The sequence below is a fragment of the Cetorhinus maximus genome, chromosome 19 (genome assembly GCF_964194155.1).
Source record: "Cetorhinus maximus chromosome 19, sCetMax3.hap1.1, whole genome shotgun sequence".
NCBI lineage: Eukaryota > Metazoa > Chordata > Chondrichthyes > Lamniformes > Cetorhinidae > Cetorhinus > Cetorhinus maximus.
Genome location: NC_135897.1, coordinates 63,485,115 through 63,512,993, shown reverse-complemented (window position 1 = coordinate 63,512,993; position 27,879 = coordinate 63,485,115). Strand labels below are relative to the sequence as shown.

The 27,879-nt window shown below is 39.6% G+C and overlaps 1 protein-coding gene across 2 annotated transcripts in view; it reads right to left on the bottom strand.

Annotated features, from left to right (window-relative positions):
* Nucleotides 1-1,538: 1,538 nt before the first annotated feature.
* Nucleotides 1,539-27,879, bottom strand: part of mccc1 (methylcrotonyl-CoA carboxylase subunit) — a 44,795-nt gene continuing 18,454 nt past the window's right edge. The window contains exons 10-19 of one of the 2 annotated variants that reach the window (XM_078563951.1): nt 23,751-23,878; nt 20,934-21,117; nt 20,713-20,822; nt 17,612-17,828; nt 17,434-17,520; nt 15,969-16,018; nt 13,505-13,642; nt 13,311-13,418; nt 7,663-7,734; nt 1,539-1,725 (exon numbers count right to left, since the gene is read on the bottom strand). In XM_078563951.1, the coding sequence (XP_078420077.1) occupies nt 1,609-1,725; nt 7,663-7,734; nt 13,311-13,418; nt 13,505-13,642; nt 15,969-16,018; nt 17,434-17,520; nt 17,612-17,828; nt 20,713-20,822; nt 20,934-21,117; nt 23,751-23,878 (1,211 nt within the window). In that variant the 3' untranslated portion in view covers nt 1,539-1,608. Of the gene's footprint in view, nt 1,726-7,377; nt 7,546-7,662; nt 7,735-13,310; nt 13,419-13,504; nt 13,643-15,968; nt 16,019-17,433; nt 17,521-17,611; nt 17,829-20,712; nt 20,823-20,933; nt 21,118-23,750; nt 23,879-27,879 lie in introns of those variants that run through there. The other variant, XM_078563952.1, reaches the window with a different exon arrangement.

The window sequence follows — 27,879 nt, the reverse complement described above, 5'->3', positions numbered from 1 at the left end:
GCTGAATTTTCCCCCCGTCGGGGGGGAAGTTGATGGGCTGGCACGTGCAGGCGTGCTTCCGATCGGTGGCGCGGCGCCATTTTTCATGGGCGGGCCAATTAAGGCCCGTCCAGCATGACGTCTGCAAGGAAGCGCTATGCACTCCTTGTCTCCTTGTGTGGGCGGGGCGGGGGAATCCCTGAAATTGAGAGTGCGCTCTTTCGCGCATGCGCACGATAGGGCGCACTCATCTCCCTGAGGCTAAGTGCTTAAGTGCTGCCTCAGGGAGATCGGCTCTACTTTCAATAATATTAAAAATAGAGAAAAAAAAATCCCTTACATGTCCCCTCATGCATGTGACAATGACATGAGTTGGGACATGTTCATAATTTCCACAACAACTTTATTAAAATTTTTAAAACCCTACATGAGACCTCATCCCACCAGTGGATGAGGTTTCATGTTTTTTCTAATTGCCGCCGGGGCTCTTGGCCTGCCCGCCAACCTTAAGGTTGGACGGGGAGGTCCTTTAATTGCTTAATTGATCCTGTCAATGGCCTCAATTGGCCATTGACAGGTTGGTGGGCCCACAGCTGATTTTGCTGCGCCCCCGCCTTCCTGAAAATTTAAATGGGGTGGGGTGAGAGGCAAGAGTTCTGCCTGACATCATCCCGCGTCATTTTACGCATCGGCGAACGGGCCCGATGGTAAAATCCTGCCCATTAAGTGTAGTTTTTGTCTTTACTGCTTTGGTGACAAGCCAACGGAAATAAAAATTGGGCTGTTTCTATAATGGGTGGAACCCCCATCCCAGCGGTTTACTGCCGATGCAATGAAGGTGAAAAGGACCCCAAGTGTCCCAAGGCAAAGTGGTATCTGGGAACCAGTATCCTCCAAACATGGACAAAGTGCCGTGGATGCTGGAAATCTGAAATAAAAACAGAAAATGCTGGAAATAGTCAGCAGATCAGGCAGCATCTGAGGAGAGAGAAACAGAGTTAGTGTTTCAGGTTAATAACCTTTCATCAGAACTGAAAAGGACATTGAGCTAAAACATCAATTCTGTTTATCTCCAAAGATGCTGCTTGACCAGCTCAGTATTTCCAACATTTTCTGTTTTTATGCCCCAAACAAGCTTTAGTACACATTCTCCCCAAGCAGGGGATTTTAAATCATACTTAGTATAACATTTTATTATGTAAAAAAACTAAGATCCACGTAAGGCAAAAGTCAGAAATCCTGTAACGTAATGTGTCCACATTATTTAATAAAATGGATGAAATGTATATAAATATTTTTCCCTCCAGAATTTAAGGTAGCTGTCACATTAATTAAATGGTACACAACTTTCCCAGGTATCTGGGATTCTCTCTGAGGGACATGAAGCACTTTAACTCACTAATTTTATCATCAAAATTAATAGCTCAGCTTTTGTTCAGCACATAAATGCTATTTATTGTTGCACTTATATAAAAGACTGAACTAAAGGAATATACTTCCTTTTAGTAAGTGATCCAGAATTTTTATATGGAATAAGAACACCTAAATTCATTCAATCGTCACATGAAAAATAAGGTATTTTTAATCTCAGTCTTTATGCACAGTTGGCCAAAGTAAATTAAGTTGAATTCATTGTGAATTTTCTTCCTCCACAAATTTTACCAGTGCGGCATGTCGGTTAGCTTGGGAACCCTCTTTGTATAGAACTTTCTCAACCACGCCAGCCTTTGGAGCTTTTATTGTATGCTGAAAAACAAATGCAAAGAACTCAGGTTTTGGCTTTTTCCAAGTTTGTATCGTAAAAGTGACTGAGGAAGGCCATTCACCTCATCTGTGAGTTCATCCATCCAGATAGGCCCAACAACCCCTCGTTGTTCTTGATGAATTTTTTTCAAATATATATCACATAAAAATAAATAAAAATGTTTGCCTCCACTACTCTATTTGGAAATCTTTCACATCTTGTGTATCTTTCAGATATCAGCCCTAAATTTGCTATCTGTTAGTTTGAACTACCCTTGCAATTTGGCCTAAATTTCCATGCTGTTTACTATCTCATATGTCTCTAAGGTTCTCTCTCAGTCAACCGCTTTCAAGGTCCAAATATCTCCCATCATTCCTCGTGATTCCAACACTTGCATGTCTTCCATTGTGCCTTGGTGACAAGAACTGGACACAACCAAGGTGTGATCTGACTAATGCCGTTGCGCAAGTCAGGATTGACTTCTTCTGACTGCTACTCTAACGGTTTCCTTTGATAATTTAGCATGTTTAGCATATTTGCTTTAATAGTTACTCTGCTGTGGTTGGATGTGTTTTTGCCAAGTCCAATAAGAGCTCTAGATCGATCTCAATTTAATCCATATCTATTTTGATGCCACAAGTACATGCATTACTTAATTCATTCCTAGAAGAAGTAATTTTCAATTGTCTGTATTATTCATCATACCACAGTTAAAAATATTTAACAATGAGCTTTTAAGTTTTGTAAAATACACGCCTCCAAAAGGTAATTAATAATCTGGCCAGCAATATGTATCAGAAAAATTAATTCCTATTCTTCAAACAGAGCACGCATGGTGATGAAACTTCTTGCACATGTTCGTTACCATGATATTATAATTTTCATCTTGTTTTGATTCTGTTGATTTTTTTTTTGAGAAAGTTCTGTTCAAACAGAAAATTGTGTTGACCTTACTGTGGCAGTAGCTTGGAGAATTTCCTAAACCTAGAGAGGTGATGCAACTAGATGCTGTCATTAACCCCAGGATGCTTCCATGAGCTTATGATTAAACTATGTGCATGTTGATTTAGCTCTCTTACACATGCATGCTCAATAACACCTCCCAGTATTCCTCATATGTCATTGACATTCACTCACTAAACAAAAATAGTCATCACAACTGGAAAGGGAGAAAAACACCAATCAAAATTTTCTTTTAAAGAAAGGGATGCACTTCCGTTAGTTTCAGCTTTCTTTTGAAAAAGATCTATTAATAAAAGGTAAAAGTTCTTCTAAATGGAAACCTTGGGCTCAGTGGTAACATTCTTGGCTCTGACTCAGAAGGTGATGGATTCAAGCTCCACTCCAGAGTACCTAATCCAGGCTGACACTTCAGTGCAAATACTGAGGCAACACTGCATAATCAGAGGTGCCTTATTTTAAACTGAGGCCCTGTCTGCCCTCTCAGGTGGACATAAAAGAACTTGTAGCACTATTTGAATAAGAGCAAGGGAGTTCTCCTGGTCAGTATTTATCCCTCATTCAACATCATTAAAATAAACTACCTCATCATTTATCTCATTGCTGTCTGTGAGATTCTGCTATGCAAATTGGTAGCTCCATCAACCTACATTACAACAGTAACTATGCTTATGGCGTAGAGGTAATGTCACTGGACAGAGGCCCATGTGTTGGGGGCATTGGTTCAAATCCTACCATGGTAGCTGATGGAATTTAAATTCAGTTAATCGATCTGGAACTTTTAAAAAAAAAGCTAGTCTCAGTAATGATGACCATGGAAACAATCATCAGTTGTTGTAAAAACCCATCTAGTTCACTAATGTCCTTTAGGAAAGGAAATCAGCCATCTTTTCAGACCCACAGCAACATGGTTGACTCTTGACTGACCTCTGAAACAGCCTTGCAAGCCACTCAGTTCAAGGGCAATTGGAGATGGGCAACAAATGCTGACCTTGCCAGTGCACCCATATTCCATGAAAGAATAATTTTAAAAACACTTCAAAAGTACTCAATTGGATGTGAAATGCTTTGAAATGTCCTGAGAACATGAGAGGTTCGACACTGGCACTGTTTTAAAATTAGAACTCGCCCTTTTATGAGATGAGGAGAATTTTTTTCTCTCAGAGGGCCATGTGACTTTGAAGCTCTCTGGGCAGAATTTTCTGCCTGTTGGGCGGGCGGAGAGCCGATCATTTTGCGCAGGCGGGCCAATTAAGGCCCACCCAGCGTGACGTCCGGCGGGAAGCGCTATGCACTTCCTGTGCAGGCGGGGGGGGGGGGGGGTGGGGGGATTCCCTAAAAGCGAGAGTGCGCTCTTTCGCGCATGCGCACAGAAGAGCACACATCTTCCTGAGGCTAACTGCAGCCTCAGGGAGATCACTTCCACTTTGAAAAATATTAAAAATAGAGAAAAAAAATTCCCTAACATGTCCCCCTCATGTGACATGAGGTGGGACATGTTCATAATTTACAGAAAAACTTTCTTAAAATTTTTAAAACCCTGCATGAAACCTCATCCCGCCGCTGGATGAGGTTTCATGTTTTCTCTATTTTGCTTTTATATTATTAAGAATCTGTCTAACTCCGCCTTAAAAATATTCAATGACCCCGCCTTCATGGCCTTCTGAGACAGAGGGCAGAGTTTTGCCGTCGGTGAGCAGGGGGCGGGGCCCGCACACCGACACGTAAAATGACGCGGGATGACGTTGGGCGGAACCCCCGACGTCACCCCGCTCCATTTAAATTTTCAGGAAGGTGGGGGCGCAGCAAAATCAGCTGACCTGTCAATGGCCAATTGATCTATTTGCCGCCGGGGCTCCTGGCCTGCCCGCCAACCTTAAGGTTAGACGGGCAGGTCCTTTAATTGTTTAAATGATCCTGTCAATGGCCTCAATTGGCCACTGACAGGTCGGCGGATCTGCAGCTGATTTTGCTGTGGGCCCACCTTCCTGAAAATTTTAATCAGGTAGGGAGTCCCCACTATACTGGGAATTATTAATCACCTCCAGACTTACATTTTTTTTATTCTTTCACAGGATGTGGGCATTGGTGGCTAGGCCAGCATTTGATCCCCATCCCTAATTGCCCCTGAAAAGGTGGTGGTGAGCCGCCATCTATGTTTCAATATGCTGAATGCTTTTTTTTCTTGGATGGGATGTAAGTGTCACTAGCAATGCCAGCATTTGTTGCACTTGCTAATTGCCCTTGAAGTTAGCCATTTCAGGGGGCAGTTAAGAGTCAACCACATTGTTGTTGGTCTGGAGTCACATGTAGGCCAGACCAAGTAAGGACAGCAGATTTCCCTCCCTAACAGACATCAGTCAATTAGATGGGTTTTTATGACAATCGATGATAGTTTCATGGTCAACATAACTGAGGCTAGCTTTAAATTTCACATTTATTAAATTAATTGAATTTAAATTCCACCAGCTACCGTGGTGAAACTTGAACTCACGTCCCCAGAGCATTATTGTAGTAAAGGAGGAGTGTGAAGTATTGGATGTGATAAACTTAAGGAGAGAGGAAGTATTAATGGGATTAGCATAATTGAAAGTGGATAAATTACCAGAACTGGATGAAATGTACCCCAGGCTGTTAAAAGAAGCTGGGAGGAAACTGCAGAGGGTCTGACCATCATTTTCCAGTCCTCACTGGATACAAACGAGGTGCCGGAGGATTGCAGGTCTGCTAACGTTGTACCCTTGTTTAAAAAGGGGGCCAGGGATGGACCTAATAATTATAGGCCAGTCAGTCTGACCTCGGTAGTGGGCAAATTATTGGAATCAATTCTAAGGGACAGGATAAACTGTCACTTAGAAATTCACGGATAGTTCAAGGACTGTCAGCATGGATTTATTAAGGGAAGATCGTCTCTGACTAACTTGATTACATTTTTTGAGGAAGTAACAAGGAGGGGATTGATGGGGGGTAGTGCAGTTATGGTCTACATGGATTTTAGCAAGGCTTTTGACAAGGTTCCACATAGCAGGCTGGTTAAAAAATAAGCCCATGAGATCAAGGGAATGAAGCAAGCTGGATACAAAATTGGGCTTAGCGACCAGTACTAGGTTCCCTGCTTTTTGGTGGTATATATCAGTGGATATAAACGTAGGGGGAATGATCAAGAAATTTGCAGACAACAAAAATTGGCCGCATGGTTGATAGCAAGGAGGATGGCTGTAGACTGCAGGAAGATATCAATGGACTGGTCAGGTGGGCAGAAAAGTGGCATATTGAATTCAACCCACAGAAGTGTGAGGTGATGCATTTGGGGAGGTCAAACAAGGCAAAGGATTACACAATAAATGGGAAGACACTGAGAGGTGTAGAGGAAGTGAGGGACCTTGGAATGTCCGCAGATTCCTGAAGGTAGCAGGACAGATTGATAAGGTGGTTAAGAAGGCATATGGAATCTTTTCATTTATTAGCTGAGGCATAGAATATAAGAGCAGGGAAGTTACGCTGGAACTATATAAAACATTAGTTAGACTGCAACTTAAATAGCGTGTGCAGTTCTGTTAACCTCATGACGGAAAGGATGTAATTGCGTTAGAGAGGGTACAGAGGAGATTTACGAGGATGTTGCCAGGACTGGAAAATTGCAGCTCTGAGGAAAGATTGGATAGGCTGGGGTTGTTCTCCTTGGAACAGAGAAGGCAGACGGGAAATTTGATCGAGATGTACAAAATTGTGAGGGGTCTGGATAGAATGGATGGGAAGGGCCTATTTATTTTGTCAGAGGGGTCAGTGAATAGTGGGAAAAGATTTAAAGCAAATAGTAGAAAGATTAGAAGGGAGATCAGGAAAGATTTTTTTCACCCAGAGTGCTGGTGGGGGGCTGGAACTCACTGCCTGAAAGGGTAGTAGAGGCAGAAGCCCTCAACGCATTTAAAAGGTGTCTGGATGTGCACCACAAGTGCCGTAACCTGCAGGGCTACGGACCAGTGGGATTAGGGTGGCTCGTTTATCGGCCGGTGCAGACACGATGGGCCAAGTGGTTTCTTTCTGTGTCATATTTTTATGATTCACCTGGGTCTTTGGATTACTAGTCCAGTGACATTATGACTACATCACCATCTCCCCCAGTTAGGGTACAAAAATTTGAAGATAACATTTTATCTTAGTGGAAAGCAAGGCTGCGCATGAGAGTTTGCTCATATATTTATGATAACAGGATTTCATCCATAATCAAAATTGACTCAGCAATGATTGGATATCACTGACCATATACCAATATGGATATTGGCAGTTTTGATAGACAATGTTGGAAATGCACAAAAGGTGCATCGCTATTTAAATTTTTAAAAAATCAATAAGCTAATATTTCAGATAGAGATCCTTCAGTATTAATCCTTCCACTTCCAAACAGGCTCAGGTGTGAAATCAAATTCTTAGGTGTCCCTTGTTGACTGAGATACCACTTTAAAATATACTGTATATAACCCTCCCCAAATAATACTGTCGTTGGAAAAGGTCAAGTAAAAATGGTTACAGTGATCAAGATATAAAATTGAAGGGCAATGTTATGTGGGTGGATGTTATTTCTGGTTAATGTTAAGTTAACTTAGAGGTAAAAATGAAAAACATTATTCAAAGTATTTAAAACTAATAAGAATCACCATCCAAAGCATGAACCCATCTTTTTGTTTTGCATTTCCATTAATTGCAGTGTTTTTCTTTTCATCCGTGTGTGATATTAATGGGATAGCTGTCACAACTACACTGGCACAGAATCCAGTATGATGGTGGGAGATGAGTCTGCTCTTTCAGTACGGAAGTGTTTGCAATGTTATATATTTTGGTATTTGTGTTGTAGATACTCCCTTTAACAACAATTAAGGAATAATTCAAACTTTTAGAATTAAAATTGTAAAGGCAAAATAAAGTGAAACATTCTTGAGAAAACACCCATCTCTTTAGAAAAGAATATGTTTGCTCACCTCCATTTTCATGGCTATCATTACCATTAATGGGTCTCCAGCCTTGACATGATCACCTTCCTTAACAAACACCTTGAAAATATGGATAGTAATTTATTACAATTAACAAAAATAGCCAGAATCATCTGCATCCACATCACAGAATGGAATGGCAGTACAATATTCTATACCTAGTTAAACTATGCCATTCTCTGTTCCATTCACTGTCTGATTTCTTGAAGTCGTATATTACACTCTAAAATCTTGGTTAATTCCCAGACAATCTTGCAACACGTAAACGTTTACCAGGATTGTAAAATCTATTGATATCTAGCTGGAGTCATTGTTAAGCACACATTTGAAAATATTAGGAGCGGAGTAGACAAATGGTGCTGCACATGACCTCCTAAACTTGTTCTGAACGAAGTCACAGGACTTGAATGAAGTATTGAGGCAGTTTGTTCTTATCTAAAGTTAAACTAAAACGAACCAATTAACATTAACTACAGCACCCTATCCCCCAACGAGAAGAAACACTATAAGCTGAGGGATGGAACCATGGCTTGTGAAGGGTGTGTATTAAAACATGAAGACGATCCGAGCAGGCTACTAATCTTTCTTCTTCATTATGCAGCCAGTACAGATTGGTGATGGTAGGGCGGGTTTGGTGGGGAGAAGTGGTGCAGTGTAGCAACCATTACATGAGGAAGGGATCTACCAAGCACATTGTCATATGCTTCAGATAAACTTAGACAGTAATATTTAGTAAATATGTGACCATTACTCCTTGAAATGTGCTATCCATTGGAAACTGTTTGAGAGACAACAAGTAATCAAAGCAAACAAAGTGGAATGACCCTTAACCTGTTCCCTAATTTCTCTTTTGCAGAATGGTGGCTGTGTGTGGAAAACACTCAGCCTACCATTTTGAGATCTGCTTTTTAAATTCTCTTCCCCAGATGGTGAAAAGGCTGGGTCTTTAAATTTGTTCAAGGCTGAGTCAGACAGATATTTGTTAGACAAGGGAGTCTAGGGTTATGGGGGCGGGGGGGCGGGGGGGAGAAAGACAGGAAAGTGGAGCCGAGACCACAACCAGATCAGCCATGATGGAGCAGGCTCGAAGGGCCGAATGACCTACCCCTGCTCCTAAGTCCCATATTCCTAAATCCAGGGCCCTCATTCCCGGGCTTAAAGGATTCTCAGATCTCAGGATTCTCTCTCACGGCTCACAAAACATTTCCCGTGTTCTCTGATCCCAGAAAAGCCCTGATCCCTGATGCTCCCAGGGCCCTGAGACGTCCCTCTCCAATGGTCCCAGATCCCGAAGTTGCTCCTGTGTTCCTAAAACTCCCTTCTACCATTTCTCAAACAAACCTTTCAACACTCCTGAAGCCTTGGCGTCTCCCTCAAAATACTGCATCAGCTCTCAATACAACAAAATTGCAGCAACACCCACTCCTTTTCTTAGCATATGTGGGTCCCAGGGCCACCAACAATGTTGATAAGTTAGTGTCCCTGCTAATATTACTTGGCTTAAACCTCTTTTATATGTAAAATTGCTTATTCACCATGAGCAATGCCATAGGAGATCTGTTAGAATTCTAAAAACAAACACTGCATTGGTACTGTTAGGTTTATTTTATGATTTTCATAAGTACAATGGATTAGAATAAAAAAATGAGTTAATACAACTTTGTCATTGCTTTATTAAGAGTTCATTATTGTGCTGTAAAATAGAGTATCAGTTTAGCTGTACCACGAGACACAAAATGACTCGATGTTCCTTCTCTAACATAAAAATTTTTTTTACATTCAGCTCGCACAATTTAAACCTACACATATCATGTATATATCAATTCTTGGTGAAGTTACAGAATGCTTGCTGATGTAACCATAATCACCATATGGGCTGCCAAAACACCAGTGACACCCAGATGTAATTATTTAAATGTGCTAAAAATAGAAAAGAGCTTTCTTTTTTTAAAAAGATACAATTTAGACATTGGAGAGACGATGGGGTAGTAGTATTGTCGCTGGACTAGTATTTCAGAGACCCAGGGTAATGGTCCAGAGATCCGGGTTTGAATCCCGCCACAGTGGATGGTGGAATTTGAATTCAATAAAAATCTGGAAATTAAAAGTCTGATGGTGACCTCGAAACTATTGGCGATTGTTGTAAAAACCCATTTGGTTCACTAATGTCCTCTAGGGAAGGCTGTTCTTACCTGGTCTGACCTACATGTGACTCCAGACCCACAGCAATGTGATTGACTCTTAAATGCCCTCTGAACTAGGGCAACTAGGGGTGGGTAATAAATGTTGGCCAGATCACACCAAAATTGGATTACACCAAAATCAACTGAAATCCATCTACAATACACAGATTCAAGCAGAAGTTAAAGAGGGGGAAATCGGTCACTGTTCCTAATTTCTCTTCAAATTTAAAAGTAACTAGCCTAATATTTTAAAGTCTTTTGCCTATTGGGTTAAGCATTTAAATACAATACTAAGTTCAAGATGACCTTTATGTAACATGCTGTCGTTGACCATTGGCACAACATCCTTCTGTTTCTATGGTGGCAATTAATGGAACTTTTTTCAACATAAAAAGGTCAGGTGGGAAAATATAATTCAAGAGGAAGGTAAAGGCAAAAATTCCAACAGCTTCTAAACAAATACAATATTGCTGTTAATGAAACTACTGATATAATAAATATTTATCCGATTGTTTATGATCATCAAGCCTTTTATCTGCACTTTCATGCTGGTTTTGGTCACTTGGTCTGTAGCTCCCGAGTATTTAGTAGCCAGTCCCACAGCAAATTTTAATATTTTATGTAATACAAGCTGTATACTATAAATGTTATTCCTTAAAACATAATTAGTAATGCAGACCACAATATTTCTGATAGTTTTTCAAATTTTGTACAGTTTGAATTTATTTTTTCTTCCCAATTCCAAACTAAAGGCAAATGGTATGTTGGCCTTCATAGCCAGAGGATTCGAGTACAGGAACAGGGATGTCTTGCTGCAATTGTACAGGGCCTTTGTGAGACCACACCTGGAATATTGTGTGCAGTTTTGGTCTCCTTATCTGAGGAAGGATGTACTTGCTATAGAGGGAATGCAGCGAAGGTTTACCTGACTGATTCCTGGGATGGCGGGACTGACATATGAGGAGAGATTGAGTTGATTAGGATTATATCTGCTGGAGTTCAGAAGAATGAGGAGGGATCTCATAGAAACCTATAAAATTCTAACAGGACTAGACAGGGAAGTATGTTCCCGATGGTGGGCGAGTCCAGAACCAGGGGTCACAGGCTGAGGGTATGGGGTAGACCATTTAGGACTGAGATGAGGAGAAATTTCTTCACCCAGAGAGTGGTGAGCCTGTGGAATTCGTTACCACGAAAGTAGTTGAGACCAAAACATTGTATGCTTTCAAGAAGGAGTTAGGTAAAGCTCTTGGGGCGAAAGGGATCGAAGGGTATGGGGAGAAAGCGGGAGTAGGCTATTGAGTTGGATGATCAGCCATGATCATAATGAATGGTGGAGCAGGCTCGAAGGGCCGAATGGCCTACTCCTGCTCCTAGTTTCCATGTAATCCCAACTAGAGGGAAGGGGTTGAGTAGTACAGCAATAAATATCCTTGCAGATGGTCAAATAAATCCATTAGCTAACAGCAAGTAACATTTGTATAGGGCCTTTCACTTAATGAAATGTTCTTTGGCTGTTTATAGAAAGAGCACTGAACACTAAACAAATCCACAAAAAAACATAAAGGTATTATTGTGGAAGGACTGTTGTAATAATCCAACTGATTTATTAATGTCTTTCAGGGAGGTAACCTGGAAAACCTACCCAGTCTGCCTTATGTGTGATTCTTGTTCATATTATGCGTTGATTAATGCCTTCTTGGCAACTAGGAATCAAGAATAAATGCAGCCTTGCCATTATCATCCAAATCCTGATGACAAATGTATTAAAAAAATGTATGGCTGAAGTTAGGGAAGGAAGTCAAGATCAAATAAATAAATTTTGAGGAAAGTTTCAAAGATGGTGATAGAGCTAGCACAATAGGAGCTACAAGAAGAGAACAATCAAAATTTTGTGTGAAAGGGCAACATTTCCAAACTTTGATGATTATCTTCCACTCCCAATGTTCACTCAACTAAAATTGACAACTTTTTCCCTATAAAGGTCAGGAGTGCTAATGTCCCTCAATCGTGCGCTTCAATCTCAGGCCTCGCATGGATTCCATAACTCTGATCAAAATTAAAATCATGGTAGAAAAGTAAAACTGGTACCTGAGATTAACATTTTTCTTAAATCACAGTTCTTTCTTTTCCTTCCCTGTGTTCTCAATGTTGTTGTTGTATCAGACCCTGAGTTGAGCTTCTGGCTTCATATTCACACCATCACTAAGACTGCCTACTTTCATATCCCTAATTTTGCCCAATTCTGCCTTTGCCTCAGCTCACCTGCTACTGAAACTCTCATCTCTGCATTTGTTTCCTCTAGACTTGACTGGTCGGCCTTGTCCACAAACTTCCACAAACTCAAGTTCAGACAAAATGCTTGCTACCTGCGTCCTAACACGCACCCAATCCTCTGAAGAAGCGTCATACGGACTCGAAATGTTAACTGTTTTTCTCTCCACAGATGCTGCCAGACCCAAGTTTTCCAGCATTTTCCGTTTTTGTTTCAGATTTCCAGCATCCTCTATATTTTGCTTTTAATCGCACCAAACCCTGTTCATTCAGTATCCTTGTGCTTGCTGACGTGCATTGGTTCCCATATGAGCCATGCCTCGATTTTAAAATTCACGTCCTGGTTTTCAAAGTCCTCCTTGGCCTAACCCCTCCGTGTCTCTAAAACAACCTTGCGCTCTACAACCCTCTGATCTATCTCCGCTCCTCCAATCCTGGCCTCTTGTGCATTCCTCATTTTAATCGCTTACCATTAGAGGCCGTGTCTTCAGTTGCTGAGGCCCCAAGTTCTGGAATTCCCTCCCTGAACCTCTTCACCTCTCTTTCCTCCTTAAAGACACTCCTTAAAATCTACTTCTCTGACCAAGCTTTTTGGTCATCTGCCCTAACATCGCCTCATGTAGTTGGATGTCGATTTATGCTCGGAGATTTTTTTTATAGAAGGCATTAAATAAATGCAAGTTGTTGTTTTCATTATCTTGCATCTCCTGAAAGCACCAACCCAAAATGGGGTTTAGCTTCATGGGAGCCAGCAGCCCTCAGACATATCATCTAAGTGGCCATTCCTTTTCTCTAAGCCGAAGAAATGTATTTTCCCAGGTTGTTCACTTTGTAGGGTATCAGCTGATTCTGCTCCTGTTCTCACCCAATGTCTATGCACGTGTACCTTCCTGTAGCAGTCACTTGATAGTAATCTGGTTTTTCTCATCAAATGCTATCTAGAAAACATATCAAGAATAAAAACAGAATTACCTGGAAAAACTCAGCAGGTCTGGCAGCATCGGCGGAGAAGAAAGCAGTTAACGTTTCGAGTCTTCATGACCCTTCGGCAGAATCTTCAGACCTGCTGAATTTTTCCAGGTAATTCTGTTTTTGTTTTGGATTTCCAGCATCCGCAGTAGCTTTTAGCTTTTTGTTTTTAACATATCAAGAATCATGGATTCAAAATCAAAACATTACCTTTTCAATAGTTCCGGTCATTGGTGCCACTGCTCCTCCTCGAGATCCAGAGACATCAATTCCAACTAAAAACTTAGGCACAGGGCTATTAACTTGCACAGCTCCTTCCTAAATAAAGATCAAACTTTTGTTACTTTTCTCTATTCAGAATATTGAATTGCATTCCTTGTGCCTAAAACAGGAATGAATCTTACCATTGAAAACAGGTGAATGCTGTTGTTTGTAAGAACTAGCTTAGGTTTGCAAACCATTCCATTGACTGAACATTTCAGGTATGTGGCATCGCCCTCTGTCTCCAGTTCTCCAAATACATGGAATCTCTCTCCATCAATCTGAGGTAGAATCAAAATTTAAATATAAATCTATGCTCTAGTGAATGAAAATAGTGCGTAATAATAAATGGGTCTTTTTTGAAATGACAGATTGTGACTAGTGGGATACCACAGGGATCAGTGTTTGGGCCCCAGCTATTCACAATATGTATCAATGATTTGGATGAGGGGACCAAATGTAATATTTCCAAGTTTGCTGACGACACAAAACTAGGCGGGAATGTGAGTGGTGAGGAGGATGTTAAGAGGCTTCAAGGCGATTTAGACACATTGAGTGAGTGGGCAAATATATGGCAGATGCAGTATAACGGAGATAAGTGTGAAGTTATCCACTTTGGTAGGAAAAACAGAATCACAGGGTATTATTTAAATGGTGATAGATTGGGAAATGTTGATGTACAAAGGGACCTGAGCATCCTTGTACACAAATCACTGAAAGCAAGCATGCAGGTGCAGCAAGCAGTTAAGAAGGCAAATGGTGTGTTGGCCTTCATTGCAAGAGGACTTGAGTACAGGAGCAAGGATGTCTTACTGCAGCTGTACAGGGCCTTAGTGAGACCACACCTTGAGTATACTGTGCAGGTTTGCTCTCCTTACCCAGGAAGGGATCTACTTGCCATAGAGGAAGTGCAGTGAAGGTTAACCAGGCTGATTCGTGGGATGGCAGCATTGTCATATGAGGAGAGATTGGGCTGACTAGGCCTGTATTCACTGGAGATTAGAAGAATGAGAGGGGATCTCATTGAAATGTATAAAATTCTGACAGGGCTGGACAGACTGGATGCAGGGATGATGTTTCCTCTGGCTGGGGTGTCTAGAACAAGGGGTCACAATCTCAGGATACAGGTAGGTCATTTAGGACTGAGATGAGGAGAAACTTCTTCACTCAGAGAGTGATGAACCTGTGGACTTCTCACTGAATATATTTGAGAAGGCAATAGATAGATTTCTAGATTCTAAAGGCGTCAAGGGGTACGGGAAGAGAGGAGTACGGCGGTGAGATAGAGGATCAGCTATGATCATACTGAATGGCGGAGCAGGCTCGAAGGGCTGAATGACCTACCCTTGCTTCTATTTTCTATGTTTCTAACACATTTATCTGGCATAGCAAGATTTACCCTTGAATGCTCATTCTCATATTCTGATGTGAATGGATAGGTAGAAGTCACTTGACTGAGGTAGATAGAGGGCTATGCGGAAGTGCAGGTCAACAGATTTAGAGCTGTTATAGATATGATGGGCCAAATAGCCTCCTTCTATGAAGTATGGTTCAATTGCTGCTGCTGTACCTCAGACTGCATGATTTAGCAGATTTACCCTATCCATAACTTAATAAATAAAGTGCAAAACTCCTCTCCCTTTGTTGCTGAGAGCCATTTTTGACTTTTGATTGATTTTTGATTTTGAGAGGAAGGTTAATACGTGTGTCTGTCAAATTGAGCAAATAACAGCAGAATCCTTGTTAGTCTGTTGCCTGTGACCTCGATATGACACTGATATTCTGCAGGTACAAATAGACCATAGATCTTTCTTGTTATATAGCAAACAATTTTAGCAAAAATAAAATCAGAACTATTGCAATTTTTGGATTATTTATCTTAAACTGCATTTATTTCACAGAACTAACAAACTGTTTGGAGAGGGGATATAAGTTAGGTTTTCCTGATTTGCCCAAAACAATGCCACTGCTGCATGAATTAGATCACCTCAACAAGAAAATAAAAATGATTAAAACAAAAAAGTGAAAACAGCATAAATAAATGATTCGATTCTTTGAATAATCATCATGCAATGAACAATTGATACAATAGCTTAGGGAACTGTTTACAACGTCTCATTGGGTAAATGCACTGCTTGACTTAGCATTAAACTATATAAAGCCGAAAGAGTTCAGGTCCACTATTTGCACTGTATGAGCTGATCTCAGATAAATGTCAGTGGACATATACAATTGGCCTCAATTGGAACTCCACATGTGTGGATGCCTTATGAGTGGCCTTATTGACTGGACAGAATAGTCTGTCAATGCTCCTTGTCCATTTACATTAATAAACAATAGCTACATTGATGTGGTACCAGATTGAAACACCAGTCCTTAAACTGCACGCCATCATCTCTAACTACCTTAAGCATGGAAGGGAAAAAGGAGAGAAAACCACAAAATAAGAACTAAAAATACACTAATTTAAAAAAAAAGAAAATGGCAAGAGTGACTGCAGAGAGAGATGTATTTGAATCTTCCACAAGTATCTGCTATCCCTATACAAGCAAAACAAATTCCGTATCTAACTTGGCATGTTAAGAAAATTTCTAATTATAAGCTTACCTGAATACTGTAAGTCCCGTCAGAGTTATATGTAACATCAATATTCACCTCTTTGTTTTGGGCGTGGGAAGAAACAAATGCAAGTATTATACACTGCAGTGTTAATGTAACAACATAAAAATATAAGAAATAGGAGCAGTAGGCTAGTTGACCATTCGAGCCTGCTCTAGTATTCAATAAGATCATGTTGATCTTCGGCCTCAATTCCACCTTCCTGTGATCTCCCCATATCCTCAATCCTTCACTAAGCAAAAATCTATCAATCGGTCTTGAATATACTCAATAACTATGATATATTTCGAATCAATACACAGAGGCAAAAAAAAACTTTCTCCAGTAAAGTGCTAGACTTCTAAGTGCTGTTACGTGGCGCTTTATTGTTTGTAGTAAGGTGTTATGATTATGACATTTGAGGTGCACATTTCATTTTCTCCCTGAAAACTGCAATAGTCTGCCATGAGAAGCCTTTCACACCAGGTCTTTGTATAATGGAACAATTTTGAAGTTCTACATTGCCTTACGCACTTGATTTATCAGCTTGGTAATATTAAAGATATAATTTATCTTAAAAAAAAATGAAGCATACATTTTCAGTGTGTGAATACGCACATTTACTGTTAAGAAACAGGCCATGTCCTGTGGTCATATATTTTACATTTGGTAAAAAGTTGCTAGCTCTTTTCTCTTTGCATGTTCTTCTATTGTGTGCCTTAGTTAGCTGCACTGCACAGCACTCCAGATATTAGGGCAAAAGCAAACTAAATACTATTTCATTGCATTTCATTATTATCCATTCACAATGGAGCACAATCGTGTGCATCAGTTGTATTATTGACCGTGTACAAATTAATCTTTTGCCAACAGTCACTAAATCAGGTTACCAATGATTTCATTTAAATTTGGCACTGTACTTTCCTTACTTCAATTGGTATTTTTTGCTGTGAATTCTACAATTAACGTTATTATGGATAGGGAGTGATTTAGTTTAAAAGGTTTGTCATATGAATGAGAAAGGTTTCTATCGTCTATATCATTAAAGCCATTGAAGATAGCCTCTATTAAAAAAGGAATTGGCGCCACTTCTAAAACTGGTGCTGAGAAGAGGGAGGCAGAAGGATGTAAGTAAATGACTTAAAGCTTCAGAAAAGGGCTAGAATACTCATGGATTAAATTATTAGTAATAATTCAAAAATGCAAGTAGAGAATAGGTGAGAAATGGCTGTGGAAGAGCAGGTAGTGTTTATTTTTTGTAATCTGAAATGGTGCTTTTACTTTAGTATTAATTCTATAAAAATAAAGCTATTTCTGATGATTCAGTAGCTTTATTACTGTAAATTACTATTTTATTGCTTCTGTCTTTGTGCATCACTAGGGATTATAATAATTTGAAACTTACTAGCAAAAGCAACAATTCAATAGTTGAGTAAAACTTGCACCACAGTCATGCTGACTACATAATACTTACTATTCTGTCCATCAAGCAATGCAAGATTTCTGCAGTATAGAATATTTAACCTTCTTCCACTGCTGTTTGCAAATGGAGAAAATGGATCTGAAAAATAATTCATTAAAATATGATCGCATTTAAGCATACCAGTGCTTTTAAAATGTTTGAGTATAGGTAGGTCACAAGGAGTTCTTACCATGTGAAAGTGTCTTGAAAGTGTTGGTCTGAATTCTTTCATGCAGTATTAGAGCAAGGGCTGCCTGGCATAGAACGTCTTTATTAGTTGCTTTCTTTGCTGGGAACAGTCCATTGTAGTGTTGAGGGATAAAGTTTGTGTGCACATGTCCAGCCTCAAATTCAGGATGAGCAGCAAGATTGAGTAGGAAATCTATGTTGGTATTTAAGCCTACAATCTGTCATAACACAGAAACGATCAAAAATTATATTGTGCATCCAGGACTTCCAATTTGCCATTCATTCATCAGTAGGGAAAGGTGGGTTACAAAAGTTCTCAGGTGGAGTTTCAAACTTGACCAAAATTAGCAGCAATTATATTTTGAATAAACAGAACTAGTTTAATGAATAAAAGCAATATTCTCATAGATCTTTTTTTAATTTTAATTTTAAAAATAGGAAAAAAGGGAGAACATAAAAGAAATAACTCCTTAATAAAGATGTCAAGAGACATTCTTCCAACTTCCAGGTCTGATCCAAGAATGACACAAGGAATTATAGCCACATTTGTACTGATTGCTCAGATTACCTGTTTTTACAGCCAAGGTACAAATATTCAGATACATGGCAACATTATTAGCAAAAATAAAAAGGAAGATAGCAATTTGATCTGTATAGTAAGGTATTAATCTGCAAAGCTTACAATCAATCACAACCTATCTATCAAGGTTTCCATTGTATGGTTTGTTTGATTTATTTACATTTAAGTCAAATCAATGAAAGCTAGAAAATCCATATGTGGTATTGGTCTGGAGATTTCCTGTAGCACTGAAAAAAATTAAGAGATGGGGTGGAAGAATGTTCCAGAAAACTCAAAATCTCTGCACACTTATTCGCTTTGATGGTACATTTATACATATATTGTAACTATAGTTAATAACCTATTTTCCATTCTCTATAAAATCCAATAAGTACACAGGCTCAGATTTAGTAACTGACACTTTTTCACAAGCAACTTAATAGTCAATACGGAATTTCACATTTTATAGTCTTTTAGCATTTTCTCCCCATGTACATTACAGCCTCCCTTCCTCCTTTGAAGAAATTTCTTTGCATTTGTATTTTTGGGTTCCCAGTGTCCTGACCAGTTGCTTTTTCAGCATCTATTATGCTTATTACACTATCATGGTCAGAATTTGTGTGATCCCTTCCAGTCCATAATCAGGGTGCTTGTGCGTAGGTATGTGTATTCTCTCACCCTCAGAGTGATTTCTAAATTTAAATAAATACCAGCAGCAGGCTTTTTGGTAATTTAAAAAATAAAGGTGATTATTTATTATCACACACTTGCCCCGGATGTTTGAACACAACATCTCAATCACTCATCTCACTCACACATGCAAAGATTAGATACAGATGAAGTTAAAGCCGTCATTATAAAAATTGAATATATAACTCAGTCTCTATGTCGATGCAAACCTAATCTCTTCTTAGTTGAGTTGATATTTTAGTTGGAGTGAAGGATTCTCACAAAGCTGCAAAGCCTCTTGCTGATGAATAGCCAGTACACTGGTTTTCAAGTGTAGTTAGAAACTGGAACAAGTACAGTACCTTGGCTGCAATAAAAGACTTTCCACTATTTCAGGTGTTTCAAATGTTTCTTCCTCTGCTGGATTTGCTTTGTTCAGAGTATTTTAAACAGCAGTCTCTGAAAGTTAGTTTCAGTCACATGACTGCAAGGTTAACGCTTCTGGGGTCCAGACCACCACAATACAATGGCAGTTGACAATGCTCATTCACTCTAGTGTCTGTCCCAACTTGAGCTCAAATATTCTCCTATGTTCAATTTGGCACTCAGAGATCAACAGTCTAAAGATCTGATACTCCTCAAATACTAGTTCATCCTTAAACAATGAGACATTTAAACTTTACAGATGGCTGCAAAGTACCCTTATCTAGGTCCATGTTTAACTAAATATTGACCACAGAATCGGATACTGTCCACAGTTTAAATGTCTACAGTTACATGTTAAGTTGCAGCCATCTTAAAAGGTATTTGTGGCCATTTTCATAAAGTATGATTTTAATATAATATCCAATACACCCATGCTTGTACTGAGCATGACTACACTTTCCCAAAATCTTTAGTTATGCAAGCAGCATCAATGATTCCACTTACAAAATGCACTTTTTTGCTTAATCTAGCAAGTAAACATCCTCCAGCTGAATAATACGAATACCCCATTATTTGTCAACCCATCAAATGTTCTTTAATTTTCCAATGGCAAACTATCAGTAATAACATTATATAAATATGAACATACGAATTAGGAGTAGGAATAGGCCATTCGGCCCCTCTAGCCTGCTGTGCTATTCAATAAGATCATGGCTGATCTGATTGTGGCCTCAACTCCACTTTCCCCCCTACCCCCTATACCCTTGTCAATCAAGAAACTAACTCAGCCTTAAAAGTATTAATTGACCCTACCTCCACCATTCTCTGTGCAAGAGAGTTCCACAGGCTCACACCTTCTGAGAGAAAACATTTCTCCTCATCTCCAATTAAATGGGAGACCTAATTCAGGAAACTATGAATGACTGACACAATCTGCCAGACACTGGCTTTAATCATGCTATGAAATATTGTTCTGTACTTTCTAGGAATAGACTAGCATTCTTCAGGGATTATGTTTATCATGAGTTCTGCTATCGAGCAAGAAGGGAACATGTTACAATCCATAGTAATGAATTACTATAATGGGATGCATTTATCTGGGTCTTGTTCTGAGCTTGTTATTCCTATTCTTAGGGCGAAATTTTACGGCAGTGCGGTTTTACGTTCCCGCTGAAGCCAATGAGGTTTAGAATGTCTCGCTGCATTTTACAGTCCCATCCCCGCCGAAACAGGGCTGTAAAATTCTGCCCTTATTTTTAAAACACAAAGTGATCAAATTTGTTTGTATTTATAGCCCCTCACAGCAAATTACCTTCCCTAAGCGGAGGTGTACTAAAATGTACCAACTACTATGTAATCATCATACAAATTTGTGATGTTCTTCTTCAAAGATTGATCGTGCAACACTAAATTTAGTTTTTAGAACTATGAACTGTCTCCATACTTACATTGTACTGACGCAAGCAATATTTTAATTTATTTAGTGCCACTGTGCGGTCATCTCCCCAAACCACCAGCTTGGCAATCATTGGGTCATAATGCACAGAGACTTCATCACCTGAAAAGAAAATGAATATTTAGCATACCAATGAATATCTACTTTTGGAGAAAAAAGGAAATTACTTAAAATGAACTTAAAAGATTTTATTGTCTGGCATAACTTCAATACCTTGTTTGACTCCGGTTTCAATTCTTGTAAAAGCATCTGCTACTGGTGTTGATAGATGCAGCAAAGGCCCTGCACCTGGCATAAAGTTATTACTTGGATCTTCAGCATAAATTCTTGCTTCAAATGCATGACCTTTGACAGAGAGTTCTTCCTGTGTCATAGGAAGCTGCTCTCCAGCTGCCACCTGAAGTTTGAAAAAAACATCAATTTATTTTCATTTCATAGGCAGGATTTGTAATTCCATTACTTATAGGTTCCCCATTTCATACACATAAAACAAAACACTGGCAGCATGCAGTGCTTCTGTGTGACTTGATGCACACCTTGAAGATCGACATGTCTCCACAAAATTAATTCCTTACTGTGTTTACTTTCACTCATCAACACTCCTTGTAGTGGGTACTGTGTTGGCTGGCAATCTAGAGGTCATGGGTTCAGATTAATGGCAAATTGTGAAACCCAAATGAATAAATGGCCCCGATCTTCCAAGGAGCAGCAATCATCCTTGGTTTGCTGCTGTGCTCGAACTTTTCCCTGCCTCAATGCTGCCCCGCACTTCTTGCTGAGTCTTCTGAGCCTGGCTTTACCAGAAATGCTGAGAACAGCATCCCTCTGAGAGCTCCAACACACCGTTGCAGAGTCGAGGGGAAAACAGGACACACCTGTTTTACGGCACAAGCTACGTGTCTTAAGCTTAAAGGTCCAGTGTGAATGCTAGTGAATGGGTGAATGGATGAATATTAGTGAATGGGCAGGTTGGTGAGGTGGTAGGTGGGTAGGATGGCAGATGGGTGAGTGATCGGAAGGGTGGTCAGGGGGTAGTCATGGGGTCAGGATGGTGTAGTTGGGAGGTCATGGGGGGTTAGCTGGGGAGGGGGTGCGGGGCGCGCTCAGTGTGAGTGATCAGGGTGTCAGTTCTGGAGTTAGCCAGGAGCTAGACTAGGTTTTTTTTAATATCTAACATTTCCTGCTTACTATTCAGGTAAGTACATCGGAACTATCTGAAGTCCCTGACTCAGAGTTGGAGACATTCATGGAGGGTCCCAGGGAACATGGAAATTGCCCATCGGAAGTTCAAACTTCCCAGGCAATTCCCACGGAAGTTAGCACCTCAGGACTTCAGCAGGGTCCTGATGCACATCTTGGGTCTCATAGACTCATAGACATTTACAGCACAGAAGAAGGCCATTCGGCCCATCGTGTCCGTGCCGGAAAACAAAGGTCGTACATCAGTCTCCAACAATCTGGAGACCGGAAGATTTGGGCCAATATGGTAATTTGGGAAAACTGCAATTTCCCTGTTAAAAATATAACTAAATCACAACACCCTGCAGGGGAGGGAACTCTAACCTGGTTTGGTTCACAGGTGACTTCAATTCACACCATACGGTTGTCTTGCGATGCCTCTGAAGCAGCCTCACAAACTACCCAGTTGTAAAGACAATTGCTTTGAAGAAAGCATCTGTGGAGAGAGAAACAGGGTTAATGTTTTGAATCCAATATGACTTCTTAGGAATTGTTTCATATTGGACGCGAAACATTACTCTTTCTCTCGCCACTAATGCTGCTAGATCTGTTGAGTCTTCCAGCACTTTGTTTTTATTTCAGATATCCATCATCTGCAGTATTTTGCTTATATACTATGAAGAAAGGTCATCCTTACCTTCTTTGGCAACTACACATCCCTAGAACAAATAGTAATAATTCATGAAAGCCTGCCAGAGCTCTCACTAATACAAGACAAGAAACTGTCACTAGCAATCGTCCCTCATTCTTACATAATATAAAAGTGTCTTAAATTAGTTTCAGTACAAACTCTTAGCTAACGTCTAAGATACTTTCCACTAGATCCAAGTCTTTCAAATTTAATTTCTGTACTGAATTTAGTAAACTAAATTTGATAGTGTATCAAAAAGTGGAAATTCAAATCTCCGACATCAAGCACAACAAAAAGGGGCACTTTTATCCCAGAGGTCACTTAAGCTGTATAAGAAACCTATTTTTATAGTATTTCTGACCTTGTATTCTATTGTAAGATGGATACATTTAAAGTTAAAAGCAACATTTAAAGTTACTTGATATTTATTTCAGTCCCCTTAAAGTGGGGTGTGACAATTAAATACTGATGGTCTTTAGGGTGTTTTATGACACACAGAACTTACGACTTCACATTTCATTCTCTCTCTCTCCATGTAACATTCGTGTTGTCCAAAAGTTGCTAATCATGGCTTCACGATGCCATGATATCACAATGGGGCAAGGAGAAGAGACAGGCCCCAAGAACGACTACAGCCCATTTGGGGACTGAACCCTCCTACTAAATACCACCGCCCCACCCTGCCCCCAACATCCACCTTCAGTGTTATTGAACACACATTCTAACAAACTGAGAAATCTGCAGTGGATGTACTTCATTAGACACTTCGCTGAAATGGCTCCTAGAGAAATGCGTACATTGCAACCCACTAGAGCACAAGCACATTGTTATCTTACCTAATTCTTACATTTTTTCCTTTAAGTCCATGTCTTCAAGATGCAATGATGTATTTGAGCACCTGATACCACAATGCTCAGTTAACTAAACATTATAAAGAATCTTGCATGATACTGTACTGAAAGAACAATGCCTTTTAAACCACAGAACAACAGTGAATTGGCAACCTTCAGATATTTTATAACCTGTTCAGACACATTAATGTAGCTGTGGTTTGAGACCAAAACATTTAGCTTCTATTTCCCTCAGCTTTGCAGTAGTCAAAGCTTACAGGTTTAAGCCTAATATAACATAAACCATGGGAAACAACTGTTCTCACCCACCCGAAGCTGCCATTCAACAAGATCAGTTCCTGTTATCATCTCAGTGACTGGATGCTCCACCTGCAGTCTTGTGTTCATTTCCATGAAATAAAAGTTATGCTGAGAGTCCATGATAAATTCCACTGTCCCTGAAAACCAAAACAACAATTAGATTGCAAATTCAGAGATTTTCAATAAAAGCCTATTCTATTTTGGCCACTATTTACACTTGCAGTATAGAATCATGACAGCATAGGCATGTAGCTTGTTTGATTCAGCAAATTATTCATCATTCCATTCAGCGCAATATTTCCCAAAACAACTCATCTGCAAAATGCAAAGTAACACTGCACCCTTACCTAGATTCATATTCACATAAAAATGGTAATGGTTTCTATTTTCCACAAAATACTCCAATGCCAATCTGTAGAAATGTTCAAGCTAAACAGATGTAAAATGAGGTTTGAAGGAAATATTACTGAGAAAGCCAGCTACACATATTTTGTTTAAAAAGCGTAACGTTAAAGAGGCGCTTGTGGAATAAATTAGGTAACTATTTAGAGAATGTCATACAAATACAGCCATATAATACAATTGAAAGCTGAAAATCAGAAGTATGAGCACATAACACTTAAGCAGAAAAAAGTAAGGGTTGTGTTGGTTCAAACAATTTATCAATCCCATGAATGAAAAGGAGTAGATTCATCCAAGAGTATCTCGATGGGTAACATCACCCTAAGTCATCCATTATATGGAGGAAACTGATGAATGCAGGATCTCATGGAAGAACCCTTAAATAGAATTATTTAGAAAACAAATTAAACAAAAATTTATGACCAGGACTCAGTTGATGTGCTTTCCTATGTAGTTGCATCCCATTTTAAGTAAAGGACATCTCCCTTGTTGTGAGGTGTTGTTAAATATGTGCAGCAAACCCAAGCCAAAATGTTTTTGTTGGTAACTATCCATAAATCGTGAGACAGTGAGAACATTTGGCATGATTGCTCAGGACATTATGGTCTGTCGGGGATGCAGTACATGAAGTGACACAGTGAGTAGTTACTTTACGTATCTCAAGAAAACATATGGTACACTTCTAATAAAATGACAGTGCATGATGAGGGTATTATCTAAAATAAGTTGGCTCTGTTGATATCAAATACATTTTGCAGGTCATATTGTTATCGACAATTTCAGTTTCCATTTAACGCAAACCCAACTATGAAGCCAGTAGTAACAAGGTCACCACATTCATATAGTAAGACTTCAGAATAAGGTTCAATTTCCAGGGTTATTTCTGCTATTTTTGAAATGTGGTGAGGGGGTTCAGAGAAAAGGAGAGGTAAATTATGATCTTCTTCAAAGCTCCAAAAACAGGAATAATTCTAAAATCAGCATAAATTTATCAAGATAAAAGTGGTTTACTTCTGATCCAATTAACAATAAGCAATGATAAACAATAATTACAAAAGTGGAAATAACATACATTATAATAAGATATTTTCAATGCCAATGACTTCCCATTAATTAAAAGAATTATTATTGTTGTGAAATCAAGGCAAGGTCAGGTGGCCATGCATAACACCACATACTTTCTTTTGAAAAGAGTATAGGGGAAAACAAAATACATTCGAAATTGGTGATTAAATGACATCTGCAAATGATATGGAGCTTTAAAAAACCAATGCAATGAAAGACTGAAGGAAGTAAGGATTCCAGTTTTGCGGTCTTGGGAAGGAATGAATTAAAGTAGAAAAATGTGTCCTGAAATGTATTTTCAAAAAAACTAGGGATGCAAGGCACAAAATTATACCCAATAGCGTATTTGTGTGAGCAAGAAAGTTCAGAGAAATTGACCATAACAGTATCTTTTAAGACAACAGGACAATTTTTATGGAGAGCTAACTTGGATGCCAAAAATGAAAGAGGGACTGGCCACCAGAAGATCAGGCTTTCCATGTATCCTGTCCAGGAGTGCAAGAAAGTACGGGAAGATCCTCCCAAGATTTGGAAACAATATTCCAATTCTTGATCAACTGGGCTTCATAATGTCAGGCGTTAAGTTAAAATTTCTAATTAATGAAAAATGTGTGTGTCAAATTTATCTATTTACTTAACCTGATTTTTTTTTTTAGGAGCTAGTTACTAATATTTAAACTCATTTGGTTCACCAGCTTACCCAGCCTGGATGACTTAGCTTCCTCTCTGAATCAGGTGCTCTTATTTATGGTATTTTTATACTGTCATAGAAGCTTAACTGAATGAGAACAGACAATTCTATAGCAAAGTTTATATACCAAGCTTTTCCTATCAACCTGATATAAAAAATGCAAGTGACACAACAACAACTTGCATTTATATAGTGTCTTTAAGGTAGCAGAATATCTCAGGCATTTCAAGCAGGGAAATCCTAAACTTATGGTCTAGGCAGCTGAAGACACAGCTCTCAACATGGAGCACGGGAAACTGGGGATGCATAAGAGTTCAGAATTGGAGAAGCATGGAGATATTGGAGGGTTGCAGTACTGGAGAAAAGAATAGAGATAGGGACGGGTGAGGCCATGGAGGAATTTGATGACAAGAATGAAAATTTTAAATTCAACATGTTGCCTGACTGGGAGCCAATGTAGGTCAGTGAGTCATGGAACATGGTGCAAGTTAGGATACGGCAGCACAGATTTGGTTGAGTTAAAGTTTACAGAGGTTGGAAGGTGGGAAACTGGCCAGGAGAACAGTGGAATAATCTGGTCTGGAGGTAACAAAATACACGGTTGAGGATTTCAGCTGAGGTAGTGGCGAACATGGGCAATATTATGGAAGTGGAAGTAGGCAATCTGGGTGCTGGGGAGAATGATGCAAGGCCAGCATTGGTATCCTGACATCATTTGTCATTTTGTATTATTGGAAAACCCAAGGAGTAGAGCACATTGAAGCACAAATGTGTAATGCAGATTCTGTCCACCTGTCACGTTTCTCTCTTAAAACCATTACACTCGCTTTCAGCCTGGCCATTACCCCCATCACATGTTTAAATCACTCTAATTAGGTTTCTGCCCCTGCCACAGTAGTGAAAGGGCCATTATCAAAGTCACAATTCACATTCTAAGTGACTAAGACTGTGGCAAACTATCCCTACTTATCCTTCCTGACCTGCCAGTAGGTTCAGAGATGGTTGACCACCCGTTCCTCCTCCAAAGCCTCTCCTCTGTCTTCCAGTTGGGCAGGACTGCACATACCTGGTTCCACTCTTATCTATCCAACACTAGCCAGAGAATCATCTGCAATGGCTTCTTCCCACTGCGGCACCATTTACGCTGGTGTCCTACAAGGATCTAACTTTGGCCCCCTCCTATTTCTCATTTACATGCTGCTGTTAGGCAACATCATCTGAAAAAAATGTCAGATTCCACATGTACATTGACAACACTCAGCTCTATCTCGCTATCACCCCTCTCAGCCACTCCACTCTCCCTAATTTATCATACTGATTTTCCAAAAGCCAGTACCAGATAAGCCTAAATTTCTTCCAATTAAATACTGGGAATATAGAAGCCACAGTCTTCAGCCCTGGCTTCGAACTCTGTTCCCTAGCTACTATCTCCATCCATCTTGATATGATCTCCATACAGATCGATAAATTTTAAAGAGAAATTCAAACTTCCAGTTAACAATTTCACATTGAGAGAGTTAAAGTTCTCGCCACAGGATTCGCTGGATCTCTCACCAAGGCTCTTCGGGGTCAGCAGTGAGCACTTTAGCTTCACTGTAAACTGCAAAATACAGGCCAAAGTTCCCTTCCTCAGAGATGATATGAGAATCATACTGGAAGCTGAAAGAATGACACGTCAAGAGCTCATATTTTAAAACTTTTACTATGACAAACAGCTAAAAAACCTTATTGACTACACACTATTTTCTTTTTGTAGGCAATTTATATTTTAAAGTACAGAAAAGAGATACCCCATTTAACTTTTGACATGACCGAAAATCTCCCGCTACGGTTATACATTACACTATCCCTTATGTGGACACTTCATCCTCCAGGAGCCAGTCTAAAATTATCCTCAGCTCCTGATGGCTTGCTTCCTTTTCACTTTCCCAGCTGGCTAACTTCTAAGCCCAGAAGTGACTTTACTGTGAGGATTACACT